At 47.6% G+C, this 18,327-nt stretch overlaps 1 protein-coding gene across 5 annotated transcripts in view; it reads left to right on the plus strand.

The window, feature by feature from the left end:
• The window catches only part of RYK (receptor like tyrosine kinase), a 142,945-nt gene that overhangs the window by 76,515 nt on the left and 48,103 nt on the right, over positions 1-18,327 (plus strand). For all 5 annotated transcript variants that reach the window (XM_074964176.1, XM_074964177.1, XM_074964174.1 and 2 more), the window contains one exon: positions 7,829-7,915. In XM_074964176.1, coding sequence (XP_074820277.1) covers positions 7,829-7,915 — 87 coding nt within the window. The remainder of the gene's footprint in view (positions 1-7,828; positions 7,916-18,327) is intronic.

Genomic DNA, 18,327 nt, shown 5'->3' on the forward strand with positions numbered 1-18,327 from the left:
TTATCTTTGAAAACTCATGGCGATCGGGGGAACTCCCGGAAGGCTGGAAAAAGGCTAATGTAGTGCCAATCTTTAAAAAAGGGAAGAAGGAGGATCCTAGGAACTACAGGCTAGTCAGCCTCACCTCAGTCCCCGGAAAAATCATGGAGCATGTCCTCAAGGAATCAATTCTGAAGCATTTAGAGGAGAGGAAAGTGATCAGGAACAGTCAGCATGGATTCACCAAGGGCAAGTCATGCCTGACTAATCTAATTGCCTTCTATTATGAGATAACTGGTTCTGTGGATGAAGGGAAAGCAGTGGATGTATTGTTTCTTGGCTTTAGCAAAGCTTTTGACATGGTCTCCCACAGTATTCTTGTCAGCAAGTTAAAGAAGTATGGGCTGGATGAATGCACTATAAGGTGGGTAGAAAGTTGGCTAGATTGTCGGGCTCAACGGGTAGTGCTCAATGGCTCCATGTCTAGTTGGCAGCCGGTATCAAGTGGAATGCCCCAAGGGTCGGTCCTGGGGCCGGTTTTGTTCAGTATCTTCATAAATGATCTGGAGGATGGTGTGGATTGCACTCTCAACAAATTTGCGGATGATACTAAACTAGGAGGAGTGGTAGATACGCTGGAGGGCAGGGATAGGATACAGAGGGATCTAGACAAATTGGAGGATTGGGCCAAAAGAAATCTGATGAGGTTCAACAAGGACAAGTGCAGAGTCCTGCACTTAGGACGGAAGAATCCAATGCACCGCTACAGACTAGGGACCGAATGGCTAGGCAGCAGTTCTGCAGAGAAGGACCTAGGGGTTACAGTGGACGAGAAGCTGGATATGAGTCAACAGTGTGCCCTTGTTGCCAAGAAGGCCAATGGCATTTTGGGGTGTATAAGTAGGGTCATTGCCAGCAGGTCGAGGGACGTGATCGTTCCCCTGTATTTGACACTGGTGAGGCCTCATCTGGAGTACTGTGTCCAGTTTTGGGCCCCACACTACAAGAAGGATGTGGAGAAATTGGAAAGAGTCCAGCAAAGGGCAACAAAAACGATTAGGGGTCTGGAACACATGAGTTATGAGGAGAGGCTGAGGGAACTGGGATTGTTTAGTCTACGGAAGAGAAGAATAAGGGGGGATTTGATAGCTGCTTTTAACTACCTGAAAGGTGGATCCAAAGAGGATGGATCTAGACTATTCTCAGTGATAGCAGATGACAGGACAAGGAGTAATGGTCTCAAGTTGCAGTGGGGAGGTTTAGATTGGATATTAGGGAAAACTTTTTCACTAGGAGGGTGGTGAAACATTGGAATGCGTTACCTAGGGAGCAGAGTAACAGCCGTGAGTACTCCTTTTCTTGTTACCTAGGGAGGTGGTGGAATCCCCTTCCTTAGAAGTTTTTAAGGTCAGGCTTGACAAAGCCCTGGCTGGGATGATTTAGTTGGGATTGGTCCTGCTCTGGGCAGGGGGTTGGACTAGATGGCCTCCAGAGGTCTCTTCCGACTCTGTTATTCTGTGATTCTATGAACCTCCAAGGGACGTTCGGGTGCCCTCCACGCCACATTCCGGGCCTTGCAGGCGGCCCAAAATATTATGTCTCTGCCAGTATTGGGGGCACTGCTACCATTGGCTCTCCCCGGTCCAGAGGAAAGCCGCCTGCAGTCGCCACCTGGACGGTACTGTTCACGGTCTAGGAAAGGTTCCTGATGCCGTTCACCGCTCAGTGACTGCCCCATGCGCAGTCTGTGCAGGTCCCTGTTGACCCCCACTGGGTTGTCTGGCTGGGTACCGGCGGGCAGGAGTTCCAGGCACCGCTGCGCCTCGAGGGAACGTAGACCTCGCAAGGAGAGCGTGCCCCTTCAAGACCAGGACAGACGGCACCAGAGCTTCTTGTCTCCGAGGACTACAATAGCCATTCGTGGTATGGGCGTCGCTCCTTTTCTTGGTCTTTGTCTGGCCACGGCACCACTTCCGCAGCCCCAGGCATTAATCACCGGCACCTCGCCATCACAGATCTGCCTGTTGGAGCCAGTCACGGAGCAGGTGCTACCGGCAGTACTCCAGCTCCTCCACACCAGGATCATGGTCTCGCAGTCGGCATCGCTCCCGACATCGCCAGTCTTCCCAGGCCTGGGATAGCGGTAGATCGTATGCCAGCCCGGGTTCCCTTGTAGTCGTCAGTCAATGGGCCAGGCTAGTCAGGCTAAGCAGCCTGTTCCACCGGTGGCACCGGGCTCCTTGACTGGCACCATGGTACCAGTGGGCCCCATGGCCCCCGACGCAGCCCCTGGTTGTGGCTCACTAGGTGGTGGGAGCCTCGGAGAGACTGTCAGTCTCCTTTTCTCAACCCCCCAGAAAGGAGTCGGTGGAGCATTCATCCCTGGCCCCGCTTCCAGAAGGGGATGGGGTGGTGTGACCTGCGGCACCAGTGGGGTTGCAGAGTACCATACCCCCATCCTCCTCCTCCCTTGACAAGGTAATCACGGCCCCTCCTCCGCCTGTCCTGCAGGAGGACTCTAAAGCCCACCCAGAGTTGTTGAAAAGGGTGGCATCAGCCTTAACCTTCAAGCTGAGGAGGTGGAGGAACCCTCAGACTCCCTCTTCAACGTCCTCTCTGCTTCAGCTCTGGCCAGGGTGGCCCTTCCACCCCATGAAGGGGTGGCAAACCCTGGCTTCCTTGACCCCCATCTCTAAGAGAACAGAACAGAAGTACTTGTTGCCCGCTAAGGGGCATGAATCCCTGTATATCCACACTGCCCCCTAGTGGTCTAGTCGGTCAACCATCGGGAGAGACAAGGCCAACCAGCCCTTACCCCTAAGAATAAGGACTCAAAGAGACTAGATCTATTCAGTAGAAAGGTGTAGTCATACTCGAGTTTCCAACTGAGGGTGGCGAACCACCAAGCCCTGCTGGGCAGATACGAGTTCAGTTTGTGGAGTCTGCCAACATTTGAGGACTCCCTCCAAGAGCGTGACAAAAAAGAGTTCAAGACTCTGGTGGAGTAGGGTACGGCTGCCTCCAGGGCAGCCCTTCAGGCTGCCTTGGATGCCGCAGATATGGCTGCACGGGCTATGGTCTCCGCAGTGTTCATGAGGAGGGCGTCATGTCTCCTGCTGCCTGGGTTGAACAGTGAGGCACAGAACTCCTTACAGAACCTTCTGTTCGATGGCAAGGCCCTGTTTGCGGAACAGGCGGACATGAAATTGCATGTCCTGAAAGATTCCTGCACAACACTAAAGACCCTTGGCCTCTGTGTCCCGGTCCCGGCCAGGACCAAGTTTAAACTGCTGCAGGCTCCTGCCCAGGCCACCCACTCTATATATGAGACCCCTTATAAAAAATCAAAGGACTATAAAAAGTGCTCGCAGCGGCAATCCCGGTCTGCACCCCAACCTGGGCCCTCCAAGGGTAAACAGGTGGGGAAGCGTCAGTTTTGATGGGATGCCCCGGGGTGACTTACAGTTCATACGAGAAATCCATCTGCAATAAAACTCCCCTTCTCCAACCGGTTGTGTGCTTTTCTCCCAGAGTGGTCGCGGCTGACCTCGGACCAATGGGTCCTCAACACCGTTTTCCGAGGCTACACCCTCCAGTTTACCTCCCCTCCCCCACCCTCCGCAACCTACCCACCCTCCATATCCATCCCTCCTCAGGGACCTGTGTCATGAGACCCTGCTCGAGCAGGTGGTGAGGCAGCTCCTTGGCATGGGAGTGGTGGAGGTGGTGCCAGCGGAGTTCAGACGCAAGGGGTTCTACTCCGCTATTTCCTTATCCCAAAGGCCAAAGCGGGGCTCAGGCCCATCTTGGACCTGCGAGGCCTGAACCAGTACAGGGTAAAGCTCAAGTTTTGCATGGTCTCTCTGGCCTCCATCATCCCCTCCCTGGATCCCAGGGACTGGTACGCCAATCTCGATCTGCAGGACGTGTACTTCCACATTCATATATTCGAGGGACACAGGCGTTTCCTCCATTTCGTGGTTGGGCAGGAGCACTACCAATTTACTGTCCTCCCGTTTGACCTATCCACTGCCGCCAGGGTATTCACAAAGTGTATGTTTGTGGTGGCGGCCTACCTCAGACATCGAGGGGTCCAGAAGTTCCCCTGTCTCGATGACTGGCTGGTTAAGGGCAGCTCCAGGTCTCAGGTGCAAGATCACGTATCACTCCTCCTGTCCAGATGCGCCACTCCGGGCCTGTTGGTAAACGACACCAAGTCCATATTAGTCCCAGTGCAGCGCATAGAGTTCATTGGGGCAATTCTGGATGTGGCCAGGGCCTCCCACCCACCGGACAGATTCGAGACCCTAAGGGAGCTCATCGGCACAATCACAAAGTTCCCCGTGACACAGCCAGAGTGTGCCTCCAACTCCTGAGTCATACGTTGGCATCACGTACGTGGTTCGTCACGCCAGACTCAGGATACAGCTCCTCCAGCTCTGGTTGGCCTCGGTATTCTCCCAGTCCAGAGAAAGGATGGACAAAGTCCTCACTTTGCACGCACCGGTGATCTCCTCTCTGCAATGCTGGTCCTCCCCAGGGAATACGTTCCACAGGGTCCCATTCAGGGGGCAGCCCCCATCCATTGAGCTGGTGTCCGATGTGTCAGACCTGGGGTGGGGAGCCCATGTGAGGAACATTCAGACCCAAGGTCTGTGGTCCGCGCAGGAATGTGCCCTACATATAAAGGTTAAGGAGCTCAGGGCTGTCTGTCTGGCATGCGTGGCCTTCCACTCACACCTAGAGGGCAGAGTGGTCAGGGTTCTCACGAACAACCTGGCCTCAATGTTCTACATCAACAGGCATGGCGGGGACTGTTCCTCAGCCCTCTGCCAGGAAGCCCTCAGGCTGTGGGACTCCTGTATAGCCCACGATACTTACTTGGAAGCCCACCACTTACCGGGCTCCCAGAATTCTCCAGCGGTTTGCCTGAGCTGAGACTTCTTCTCTCCGCACGAGTGATCACTACACCCAGAGGTGGTTCACAGGATTTTCCAAATGTGGGGCACTCCCCAGGTGGACCTATTTGTGACACAGCAGAACCGCTGGTGTGTCCGCTTCTGCTCCGGGGCGGATTGGGCGTGGGTGCCATCTCCGATGCCTTCCGTCTGCCTTAGTTGGACCAGCCTTTCTATGCTTTTCTCCTGTTCCTGCTGATCGGCAAGGTCTTAGAAAAGACAAAAATGGACAGGGCCAGGGTCCTCCTGATCGCCCCAGCATGGCCCAGGCAGTATAGGTATGGGACTCTCACGAGCCCCTCGGTGGCTGCTGCCATCCTGCCCGGACCTGCTATCCCAGGACCAGGGCTGCCTCCTCCACCCCAGCCTAGCGGCACTCCACCTCATGGCATGGCTGCTCAATGGTTAAGCTGGGAGGAGAGGACTTGCTCAGAAGGGGTTCAGCGTGTCCTCTTGGAAAGCAGGCAGCCCTCCACTCACCGGGCCTACCTGGTGAAGTGGTCTCGGTTTTCCCGGTAGGCAGCTGATCGGGGCGTTTTGCCTGTGGCTGCTCCAATTCAGCTCATATTAGACTACCTCCTTCATCTGAGATCCCAAGGCCTAGCGTCCTCGTCCATCAAGGTGCACTTGGCGGCCATATCGGCCTTCCACCCACCAGTGCAGGGTCACACGGTATTCTCCCATGCCATGACTGGCCAGTCGCCTTTTCCTGTATGTTAGGCCCCCAGTCCCGCAGTGGGGCCTGAACTTGGTGCTGACCAGGTTGATGGGTCCCCCATTTGAACCGATAGCTACATGCTCCTGGTCGCGCCTCTCGTGGAAGGTGGCCTTTCCTGGTAGCGATCACGTCTGCTACATGGGTCTTGGAGCTCCGGGCCCTGACCTGTGAACCTCCATACACAGTGTTCCATAAGGATAAGGTCCAGCTATGACCACATCCTTTGTTTCTCCCCAAGGTGGTCTCCGCCTACCATATGGGTCAGGACATTTTCCTGCCTGTGCTCTGTCCCAAATCTCATGTATCCAGTGAGGAGTGTCGCCTCCACATGCTGGATGTGAGGCGGGCTCTGGCGTTTTACTTGGAACGTTCAAAACCATTCAGGAAGTCTTTGCCACTGTTCATTGCCTCAGCCGAGTGCATGAGAGGCCGGCCAATTTCCACTCAGCGGCTCTCCAACTGGATTATCTTGTGTATTTGTACCCATTATGACCTGGTGGGAGTCCCCCTGCCGCAGGCTGTGAGGGCGCACTTGACTAGGGCTGCCACATGGTCATCAGTTCACACGTTCACATCGCATTACGTGATCATCTCCCAAACCAGGGATGACGCTGGGTTCGGCAGGGCGGTACTCCATCCCAAGTGTCTGTGAACTCCTACCCATCTCCAACAGATATAGCTTGGAATCCCCTATTGTGGAATGAACATGAGCAATCACTCGAAGGAGAAAAGACAGTTACCATTTCCGTAACTGGTGTTCTTCGAGATGTGTTGCTCATGTCCCTTCCACATCCTGCCCTCCTTTCCCTCTGTCGGAGTTGTCTGCAAGAAGGAACTGAGGGTGAGGGAAACGTGCAGCGCCCCTTATACCGTGCCATAGCGGCACCACTCCAGGGGTCGCTAGGGGCGCTCCCCTACGGGTACTGCTTGGGGAAAAACTTCTGGCACCGGTGCACATGGCGAGCACACACACCTATTGTGGAATGGACCTGAACAACACATCTCGAAGAACACCAGTTTTGGAAAAGGTAACTGTCTTTTCTCCCCACACAGTAATAAGATCCAGCACCTCTTGTGTACTCCATGCTGGACCACATTTGCGGGCTTGAGTCTTCGTGATCAGCTGTGCTGGCGAGCTCTCCACACTGATCAAACAGGAAATGAAAATTCAAAAGTACCCAGGGCTTTAACAGGGGAGCGGCTGTTTCCTGTGTACCTCACTGCCGTGCAGTGGAGTTGAAAGTGCTCTCCAGAGCGGTCACAGCGGAGCACTGTGGGACACCTCCTGGAGGCCAATTCATTTAAATTATACAACGCAATGTCTACACTATACCCATGTCGATCCATGGACGTCGAATCAAATGCTACGCCTCTTGCGGAGGTGGAGTTCAGAATTCTACTTTACAGGCCACTTATGTTGGCGGAAGGAACTGGGAAGTGTAGACACAAATTATTAAATCAACCTAATGCGTCTTATGTCGACCTAACTTTGTAGTGTAGACCAGGCCTAAATAGATGAGACAGACAAAGGGTAGGAAAAGGGATAACACAAGTAGAGTGAGCAATACAATGGTGACAAAAGTCCTGTTCTGTGAATTTTGTTTAAATCCTTTCAATGGGGTTATGTTAAGTGGAATTGGAGATTAGCTCGATACAAGACAAAGGAAGGGGGGGGTGAGTGTTGGGGGGTATTGGAGCAAACAGTCAGCACAGGAGAGAATGTTCACAGTGCAAACTTCAGAAAGCAGTTTGCTGTGAGTATGTTGGTCCTTGCTTTAAATGCTGTCTGAAGCTGCTGTGCTGTTTCACTCTGTCTTGGTTGATCCCTACACTTTGTCCCAAAGGTTATATGACTTGGGGAGGAGGGGATGATGCCACAAAAGTCCTCGTGCCTCTCATAGGGGTCATGGGGGTGTCTTCTAAGCAATTCTGAGTCTGGTAGCTTATGGGGGCATGGATTGACAGTTTTGTTTTAATGAGGTATTCAAAGTCAGTCTTAAATATATTTCTGTCTTCCAAATCTCACTGCAAAAGCATCCAAACTTTCTTCTGCATCCTACAAGAACATAATTTAAAATAACCTATCACAGTGTGTTTAAATTAAAAGGTTTTTCTAATCTCATTGTTATATGCTAACTATACAATACAATAATTTTGTGTGGTCTTTCCCTAGGCACCTTTGGACGCATTTTCCATGGAATTTTAATAGAGGAAAAAGACCCCAGTAAAGAGAAACAAGTTTTTGTCAAAACAGTCAAAGGTAGGTTTTATTGTTGTGTTTCTCCCTCATGTTATTCAAGTAGACTGTGGCATGTTCATTGCATCAAATCTGCCTTTTGAAACGGTAAGTAAAATACACAGGTATATGTACACTCTTTTCCCAATGTTGATAATGCTGCAATCAGAAAAGGTCAGGAATAGAAATCTACTGCGCAAGAAAGATTGGATGTACCCTCCACCAGAGATGCCAGTTACTGCACCCTTAATCTCCTTGTTTTCCAGGGCTTTAGTCCTATGCTAGTTAGAAATGTCAGATAAAGTTTTTGTTTTTCAGATGTTGATACTACAGAAAAATAATTGAAATATGAGCTCTTTAACCTGTTCTGTGCCCCCTCTATAAACTCAATTTTAGAAAGAATGGGTAATTACACACGCCGTAATCCTTAAAACATTTCATTTATTAAGCAACATGAGTGCACAGGTGTCCGTATTAAACATAGAGGAAAAAGAGATGGCTGCTGCCCAAGATGCTTCCATCCTAAATTAGACAGTGGTTCAGATATACAAAGCATTAGATGGTCTGATTTTAAAATCATGCAAACTTGTTTAACCCATTTTCCCTTTTGTTTTAAGGTTAATAGGTTTTTGTAGAAGCGTACTTTTAAGGAGTCCTTAGATGCTGATGGATAGGCACACCAATGGAGCTGTACTATGGAGGTATGATTTCTAAAGCGCACAATGTATCACGCACCAGTTGGTCTATGTAGACCCTGCTGGTGCGGACTAAGAGTTCCTTAGTGCATTTTAACACAGTACCATTTCAAACAGTAATACATTAATACAATACATTAAATTGCACTAGGGAACTCTTAATGTTCACCAGCAGCAAATCAGTTAGTGCACTTTAGAAATCACACACTGGCAGTGTCCATTGCTGCACCACGTAGACGTAACCTAACCGTATTCTAGGATGTCAGTATCTTAAACGAAAAAAACTCATCCAGACCTACCCTCCACAACTCTTAGTTATCATTATTCGTTTTGATAACATACTCAGCACAATGAGACAAATTAAATATTACATTGTAAAGCTTTGTGTGTTTGATCAAATTTTTGTGCTGTTGTTACTTTAATTATGACATTCTTACATCGTTTTGATTGCGTTAACTGGTGTTTTTATAGTTTGTTGTTTTCCATTTTGCAAATTTGAGCTTCATTAGAACAGTGAAAAGGTTTCCTTTTCCATCTTGTCTTATATAGCAAATTAAACCTTTCCTGGACTAATTTTTGACTGATGGTCAGCAAGATTTTAAAGTTTAAGCAACCAGTTTTCCTGTAGCCTGTTACTGTATTTTTCACATTACTATTTGTAGAGGATGATTCTTTGTTTAAAAAAAAAAAATGGAAAACTTCTGTAGCCAAACCTTCCAGGCTGGTCATTTCTTCCCTTTGAATATAAAAAAGGAATTAACAAGGTTGGTAGGTGCAGAACATAAATGGATTTTCATCAGGTCAGAGGATGATCTTTGTTTTTTCCAAACAAATGCTTCAGGACTTGTTTGAAAAAAGAAATCATCACCAGGCATCAATGTGCAGCTACAGTCAAAACTAACAATGTTAGGAACCATTAGGAAAAGGATAGATAATAAGACTGTAAATATCATAATGCCACTATATAAATTGATGGTATACCCACACCTTGAATACTGCATGCAGTTCTGGTCCCCCCCCATCTCAAAAATGATATATTAGAAATGGAAAAGGAATGGGGAAGGGCAGCAAAAAAGGGTATGGAACAGCTTCCATATGAGGACAGATTAAAAAGACAGGGACCATTTAGCTAGGAAAAGTGATGACAAAGGGGGGTTATGATAGAGGTCTATACAATCATGAATGGTTGAAGAAAGTGAATAAGGAAGTGATATTTACTCCTTCAAATAACACTAGAACCCCAAGCCACCCAATGAAATTAATAGGCAGGAAGTTTAAAATAAACAAAAGGAAGTACTTCACATAACGCATGGTCAAGCTGAGGAACTCATTGTCAGGGGATGTTGTGAAGGCCAAAAGCGTAACTGGGTTAAAAAAAGAACTAGATAAGTTCATGGAGGATAGGTCCATCAGTGGCTGTTTAGGGATGAAACCCTGTGCTCTGGGAGTCCCCATGCCTCACTGCCAGATGCTGGGACTAGATGACGGGATGGATCAGTTGATTGCAGCCCTGTTCTGTTAATTCCCTGTGAAGCATCTGGCACAGGCCCCTGTCAGAAGACAAGATACTGAGCTAGATAGACCAATGGTCTGACCCAATATTGCCATTCTTATGTTATGTTCAGGCATGAGTAATCCAACAATAACAACCTAGTGTGTGCATGTGGTAGTGGAGGAAATATCTTGGTAGATAAACAGATTTCAAAATGAACATACAATCTGATGCAAAAGTAGAGACTGACAATAGAACTTTTTTAAAAGGGGGCCTGCATGGATAAAAGTGAGTTATTTTAAAAAAACACCAATTAGATAAGAAATCTCACTTGCCCTATCACCAAAGGGCAGGGGAGGGGGGAGAATACCAGTGAAACTTTTTTTGAGAATCCCAAGGCAGATCTGATTGAGAGGGATGCTGTTCCAATCCCTAGCCACTTTGCCCCTTCATGAAATAGGCCTAGAGGTGGTGAGCCAGGAGAAGAATTGAATGGATCAATGCTAAACATAATACCTTTTCAGAGGTTGACTGGTGCTTTCCTGTCCCAAAGGTAGGCTTGGACCCCTCCCCATATAACCTATGACCTATTGAGTCATGAATGTGACAAGTTAATTGTTCCCTCTACAAAGACTGTAAAATCATAGCCCTGTCCTTCTTTATCACTATTCATTTCTCTTTTCAGATAGTTTTGGGGAATATTGTTCATTATGCAAAGACCATATGGTCCTTCATAGAATCATAGAATATCAGGGTTGGAAGGGACCTCAGGAGGTCATCTAGTCCAACCCCCTGCTCAAAGCAGGACCAATCCTCAACTAAATCATCCCAGCCAGGGCTTTGTCAAGCCTGACCTTAAAAACTTCAAAGGAAGGAGATTCCACCACCTCCCTAGGTAACGCATTCCAGTGTTTCACCACCCTCCTAGTGAAAAAGTTTTTCCTAATATCCAACCTAAACCTCCCCACTGCAACTTGAGACCATTACTCCTCGTTCTGTCATCTGCTACCACTGAGAACAGTCTAGATCCATCCTCTTTGGAACCCCCCATCTGCTACCACTGAGAACAGTCTAGATCCATCCTCTTTGGAACCCCCTTTCAGGTAGTTGAAAGCAGCTAACAAATCCCCCCTCATTGTTCTCTTCTGCAGACTAAACAATCCCAGTTCCCTCAGCCTCTCCTCATAAGTCATGTGTTCCAGTCCCCTAATCATTTTTGTTGCCTTCCGCTAGACGTTTTCCAATGTTTCCACATGCTTCTTGTAGTGTGGGCACCAAAACTGGACACAGTACTTCAGATGAGGCCTCACCAATGTCGAATAGAGGGGAACGATCACGTCCCTCGATCTGCTGGCAGTGCCCCTACTTATACCTCCCAAAATGCCATTGGCCTTCTTGGCAACTAGGCACACTGTTGACTCATATCCAGCTTCTCGTCCACTGTCACCCCTAGGTCCTTTTCCGCAGAACTGCTGTCTAGCCATTCGGTCCCTAGTCTGTAAGCGGTGCGTGGGATTCTTCCATCCTAAGTGCAGGACTCTGCACTTACCCTTGTTGAACCGCATCAGATTTCTTTTGGCCCAATCCTCTAATTTGTCTAGGGCCCTCTATATCCTATCCCTACCCTCCAGTGTATCTACCTCTCCTCCCAGTTTACTGTCATCTGCAAACTTGCTGAGGGTGCAATCCATACCATCCTCCAGATCATTAATGAAGATATGGAACAAAACCGGCCCCAGGACCGACCCTTGGGGCACTCCACTTGATACTGGCTGCCAACTAGACATGGAGCCATTGATCACTAGCCGTTGAGCCCGACAATCTAGCCAACTTTCTATCCACCTTATAGTCCATTCATCCAGCCCATACTTCTTTAACTTGCTGGCAAGAATACTGTGGGAGACAGTGTCAAAAGCTTTGCTAAAGTCAAGGAACAACATGTCCACTGCTTTCCCCTCATCCACAGAGCCAATTATCTCATCATAGAAGGCAATTAGATTAGTCAGGCATGACTTGCCCTTGGTGAATCCATGCTGACTGTTCCTGATCATTTTCCTCTCCTCTAAGTACTTCAGAATTGATTTCTTGAGGACCTGCTCCATGATTTTTCCAGGGACTGAGGTGAGGCTGACTAGCCTGTAGTTCCCAGGATCCTCCTTCTTCCCTTTTTTAAAGATTGGCACTACATTAGCCTTTTTCCAGTCATCCGGGACCTCCCCCGACCGCCATGAGTTTTCAAAGATAATGGCCAATGGCTCTGCAATCACATCCACCAACTCCTTTGGCACTCTCAGATGTAGCACATCCGGCCCCATGGACTTGTGCTCGTCCAGCTTTTCTAAATAATACCGAACCATTTCTTTCTCCACAGAGGGCTGGTCACCTCCTTCCCATGCTGTGCTGCCCAGTGCAGTAGTCTGGGAGCTGATCTTGTTCGTGAAGACAGAGGCAAAAAAAGCATTGAGTACATTAGCTTTTCCCGCATCCTCTGTCACTAGATTGCCTCCCTTGTTCAGTAAGGGGCCCACACTTTCCTTGACTTTCTTCTTGTTGCTAACATAGCTGAAGAAACCCTTCTTGTTACTCTTAACATCTGTTGCTAGCTGCAACTCCAGGTGTGATTTGGCCTTCCTGATTTCACTCCGGCATGCCCAAACAATATCTTTATACTCTTCCCTGGTCATTTGTCCAATCTTCCACTTCTTGTAAGCTTCTTTTTCTGAGTTTAAGATCAGCAAGGATTTCACTGTTAAGCCAAGTTGGTCGCCCTTCAGCAACTGGCGATGATCTCAGAGGTTGCAGCTTTTAGTGTGACATGAATAGACAAGGGTATGAATACTTCTAATTTTTCTGTTTTTATTCTTGGAATAAAAGAGGCCAGCTATAGAATTTAGGCTAGTTGTAAAATCTCCAGTTTAAAAAAGGGGGCGTGGGGAGGAATTGTTTGGGGTGGGTCTCCACAATAAAGAGGAATTTTCTGAATCCAATTCTCTTTATCCCAAATCCTGCTCCTTTCTGCTTCACTCTTTCAGACACAGTTCCTCCTCTCGAGCAGCCCTTCTGAAAGAGTTCCAGCCCTCCCTTTGCTTCGCTGATACCAGTTGGAAGAAGGTTTATCCCACTTCATGAAGCTTAAATCCAGATCTATGGATGGCCCAGTTCATAGAATTAGTTCAAGGGATGAGCATTCACAGTAGTTTTACCTTGGCCTGACTGCCCTGTTTCAGGTTCACTCAGTATTATCCAGCTAGCAAAAAGGCTGCAAACTCTGTATCTTTTGTTGTGTTTTCAAGATTGTTACACCTGCTTACTTTAGGGCAGGGCAGCATCTATTCAGCAATATTCAAAGATATTCACTCAGAGTAGCACAGGCTGCTTTGATCGGAAATGCTGTTCTCAAGATTGCATCTGCAAAACCACAATGGGGTCATCATTGTCTCCCATCACCAATCATTCCTGATTAGTAGAAGTATTCTAATCTTCTTCTTAATTTAAACCCACCTTCTCCATTGACAGTTTGTATTTTCAGTATGTCAGTTTTCTTCTCTTAGGCATCCTAGTTCCTGTTATCTTTCCCACTTGCAACATGGTTCCTTGGGAAGTTTTGCTGACTGAGGTGGGAAAGGAGCATAGTCTTCTATAGGAAGTGATTGGCACTTTGTCACCTCCTTCTTTTTGTTGAGTGGAGTTGGATTAGCATCATCTAAGTGTATTTCAGGAGGAAGAAAAGACTGGCAAGTCAATTCACCAGTAAGGGGGGGTGTCCTTAGTTAACTGCCCCTTATGTGCTTTCTGCTTTTTTGTAATGTGACTCAGGTTTCTTCATTTGCTTTAGGGGTTTGCAGCTTAGATGCAGAAATTAACTGTTGTCACTTTGAGTATCTGCCAGCTTGAAATCAGTCCTGGGGGTGCACATAGATTGTTTAACATCACAGAAACAACACCTATTGTGTCCATTACAATAAGCCATGGCTGGGGTTCTGGGTACTTAAAATTTCATCTCAATGGAAACTTTTCTTGGATTTTTTTTTCCCCTCATTTGTTCTGGGCTTCACTACTGAAGCTAATTCTTAATATCAGTTATCATAGTTTCTCTCATCTCTTTAATAACAATGATAGCGTATTGACAAGAGTCTAAAGGATTTTCTCTGGAATAGTTGGAAATTTATTTTTTGGTGCAGATTCTGGGGCCCCCTAAAAATTAACTTGTTTGCAAAGAAGGGGGCACATAAAACAGTTCTATTCTGCCATGATATAAATAACGAAAGTGCCCAGAGGTTTCGGTCAAGATCAAGGCCCTTTTGTGTTAGATGCCATATAAACAGAGATAGACATGTGCCTGCTCCAATGGTCTGTCCTCTTAAAATCTTTAGAGAAGAAGACTTGTGTTTGAAATAGAGAAAAATTGAAGAGAACTTTGTGGGTTTTTTTTACTTATTACAGGAGGCTGGTGGAATTGCTGGGAACCGAAGCCTGGTCTCTGAAGTGGGTGGTAGATCTGTATCCTATGCCTCTCATACAGTTGGTTGAAATCTCTGTAGTTAGGCCTGTGAGGTGGTTTTACCATTGCCACAAAGTTAATCCATACTGCGCGTGTTTAAGTGACTAACATTGCTACAATCCTGGAATCTTAAAATTCTACCTGCCGCAAAAAAGGGATATTCTTATTCATAACAAGGTCCAGAGGTTTTCACGTGCCTCTTCAGACAGGCAGACCAGCTCTTCTCTGCTGCAAAGCAAATAAAATAAACTACAGTTGGCTTAATATCTCCAGGCTCCTGGGTCTGCCATTATTGGCAGGGGGGATTCCTCTCCTCCCTGTAGTTACTACAACTCTGCAGCCCTACTTACGCATCGTGAAGTTGCACCATGGTAGAGAACTGTAAGAGAGGGAAAGCCAGAAGCTGGCTCATTCACCTCCCTGCTGACTTAGTGCCTGGGTGGAGATCTGTGCCTCTTCTATGGAGACCCAGAAGCCTTGCAACTGCTCAGGCTGGGGCAGGGTTTCCTGCAGCTTCCTTCCCAATAGCTCTCCTGCTTGAGGGAAGAGGTGGCAGCAGCAGCACTTGAGCAGTAAAATCCTTCAGGCCCAGCCAGTTGCTTCCCCACCATGCCATGGATGGTGGCAGAGACTGAAGGAAACCTTCAAAGGCCCAGGGAAGCTCTCTGCTCATGCAACCCTGACTGACCACAGCTGACCACAGCTGACTGACAGGACCCTGACTGACCACAGCAGTAGCAGGGTAGTACTGACAGGGATCCAGAGCAGACAGAGCAAGGAGATTCTAGTATGGAGCCCTTCCTTCGTTGTGTAGCATCCCCCTCTGCCCACTGTTGCACTGACCCAGAAGTGTCAACAAAGGAGACTTCATGACATCAGGAGACGTTGAAGAATGCCTATCTCCATATCCCCATTCAGTAGTCTCTCAGATGCTTCCTTCACTTTGCTTTTGGAGTACAACATAACCAGTACAGGTCCTTGCACTTTGATTTAGCAACAGTACCACTAGTGTTTACAAAAATGCTTTTGTGTAAATAGTACCTCTCAGGCAGGACAGGGTCTATATCTTCCCTTTCCTGGGTGACAACTTCATCCAGAGTCAGCATCATAGATGATGATACCCAGATGACAAGGATACTGCAGAACCATCGTTTTGTGATAAATTGAGAAATCAGTTACCACCGCCTCAGCAGATTCTCCATCTCAGAGTGGAGATGGAGACAGTCCTGTAGACAGTTTTCTTATTACAAGGAAGAAAAGAAAAGCTGAGGAATCCTATCAAAACAATCAACCTCTCAAGGGAAGTTACCCTATTTATATGCTTCAGTCTCTTCTGGGATCAGTTTTCCCCTATGTAGATATTCTGAGTGGACCTGTGCTCACATGAGGTTGACACAAAGCTTCCTCTTATCCTTCCCTCCACTAGCTCTGATCCACTGCTCAATGAAGGTCTTTCTTCCAGGAGGTTTCTGAGGCACTGAGATGATGGATGAGTCCAAGCAGATTCAAAGCTGGCTTCCCAACAGGCAAACCTGTCTGGACAGTTATCTCCACATACGTCAGGCTGGAAGGATGTGGTACTCTCCCGGGATCAAGGATTGTCCAACACATCTTGTCCAAATATAAACTGGCGAGAGCTCAGGGCACTCGATGATATGGTTTCAAGGTTCTGCTCCCTTATCTGGACTCCTCTCAAGCTGATCATAACAGACAACACCTAAACCAAGTCATATGTCAACAGGCAAGGGCTACTGTACTCTAAAGAGCTCATCTCCTGATGACTTTGGCAGAGGTGAATCTGTGGTCAATCTATGAATATGACTGACTGGCTTAGCTGCAAAAAGTGAGGTCATTCAGAATGGAAACTGGACCCAGAGGCATTTCATCTCCTGGTAAAGGAATTTGGTCTCCCAGTGATGTATCTGTTTGCCTCCAGTGTGAATGACAAGGTTTCAGTGGTGGTCTCTCACCAGTAGGATCATAAAGTCAAGGCAAAAGATGCCCCATTACAAAGGTGGCCAAAGAGACACTTACGTCTTCCTCTTGTCACCAGAATGCTACTGAAGATGAGTGCTCCTTCTTGCCTGGTATTTCTTGTAACACTGTTCTGGCTAAGGAGGTCTTGCTTCTCTGGCCTTGACATGACACACAGATCTTTCTTGTGCTTTTCCTCTAGAAGGGATATAATAAGGGCCAGTTATGCATTATATTCCAGATGTTCTGTGTCTAGCTACTGTGCTCTTGAACAGAGAGCCTGTTAAAATAGAGGTAATCTACACTTTTAGCTCCCAGAATTACATCTACTTACTCAGCATATTCAAGGGCCTAGTTGAGATTTACCCACTGGTTTCAGGACAAGGGTCTCACCCCTCACATTTGTATTGGTGTCACAGATTCTCAGATTTCTTCAAGATGGATATAGGCTAGGCCTGGTGATTTGGAGGCTCAAAGGTTACATTGCTGCTTTATCTATTATCCTTGGTGCACCAAGTAAGAGGTGAATTTAATCTTAACCCAGAAATCCAGCGTTTTTTGAGAGCAATGTTTTTTTCTTCCTCCGCCTGAAGTGCACAGAATTCCTCCATGGGAACTTATTCTCCATTGGTTTTCAATATCATTACTGGCTCATCATTTTGACCCATTCATGACAGTATTTCATTACTTTCCAATCTTTAAAGTGGCCTATTTGATAGACACTCTGCGAGCTGAAGTGATTTGGGAGCTCTTTCCCTAGAACCTCACTACTGCACCTTCCATAAAGATAAAGTGGTACTCAGAACCAACCTTGTCTTAATACCAGAGATTAACTCCAGGTTCCATAGAGCACAGGAAATTACCCTTTCCTCCTCCTGCCTGGCTCAGTTTCTCTCCAGTGTGGCAAATTGCCAGTACGATTATGATGAGTCCCATGCTTCCTCTTCTTGGGGGGGGGTTTCCTGCCCCTGAACTAAGGTATTTACTGTCCCACTAGTAACCCAGAGAAGGGTAGTGGAGAGGGAGGGACCCCAGCGGCCCTAGGGATAGTGGTAAACCACTTGAACTAATGGTTCCTTCCCCTGGGCTACTTCCCTCTCCTGCTCTTCAGCTTGTGAGGCTTCCTGCCCTCTCTCTCTGCACAAGCCGGGTGTCTCTTTACCTAGGGTCTTGGTCTTCTAGCCGGCCACGGCACTTCTCCAAACTGCTCTCTGCTCCAACTCCTCCAAACTCCTCTCTGCTCCAACTCCTCCAAACTGCTCTCTGCTCCAACTCCGTCCCCTGGCTGATTGAAGCAGGGATTTTTTTATCAGGTGACTATCTTCAGATGCTCTAATTGGCTTCATGTGCTTTTAATTAATCTATAGAAACCTTTCTTCCCTCTACGGGGAATAAGGCTTCTCCTCATCCTGGGACTTACATATTCCTCCTATATCACTCTCCTGCTGCCTTCTGGCCATGCTGTATCACATATCCTCCCTCCTCCCCCCCCCCCCCCGCTCAACACCATGGGGTTGGGCTACTTGGGACAAGAGGCAATGCTTTCGTGACAAGGCATCTGCATTGCTGTGTTGGCTTCTGGCCCTATGCTGTACTCGGAAATGAAAGGGTTGCAGAGATAGGAACCATCTAGTCACTCTTGCATTCTTCTCCTTATTTCTTTGCATCCACTGGAGCGGGGCGTGGTCTGTCACCAGGGTAAATCGCCGTCCCAGTAGGTAGTAGCGGAGAGTTTCAATGGCCCATTTTATCACCAGACATTCCTTTTCAACAA

This window comes from Natator depressus, chromosome 9, assembly GCF_965152275.1.
Source record: "Natator depressus isolate rNatDep1 chromosome 9, rNatDep2.hap1, whole genome shotgun sequence".
Classification (NCBI taxonomy): domain Eukaryota; kingdom Metazoa; phylum Chordata; order Testudines; family Cheloniidae; genus Natator; species Natator depressus.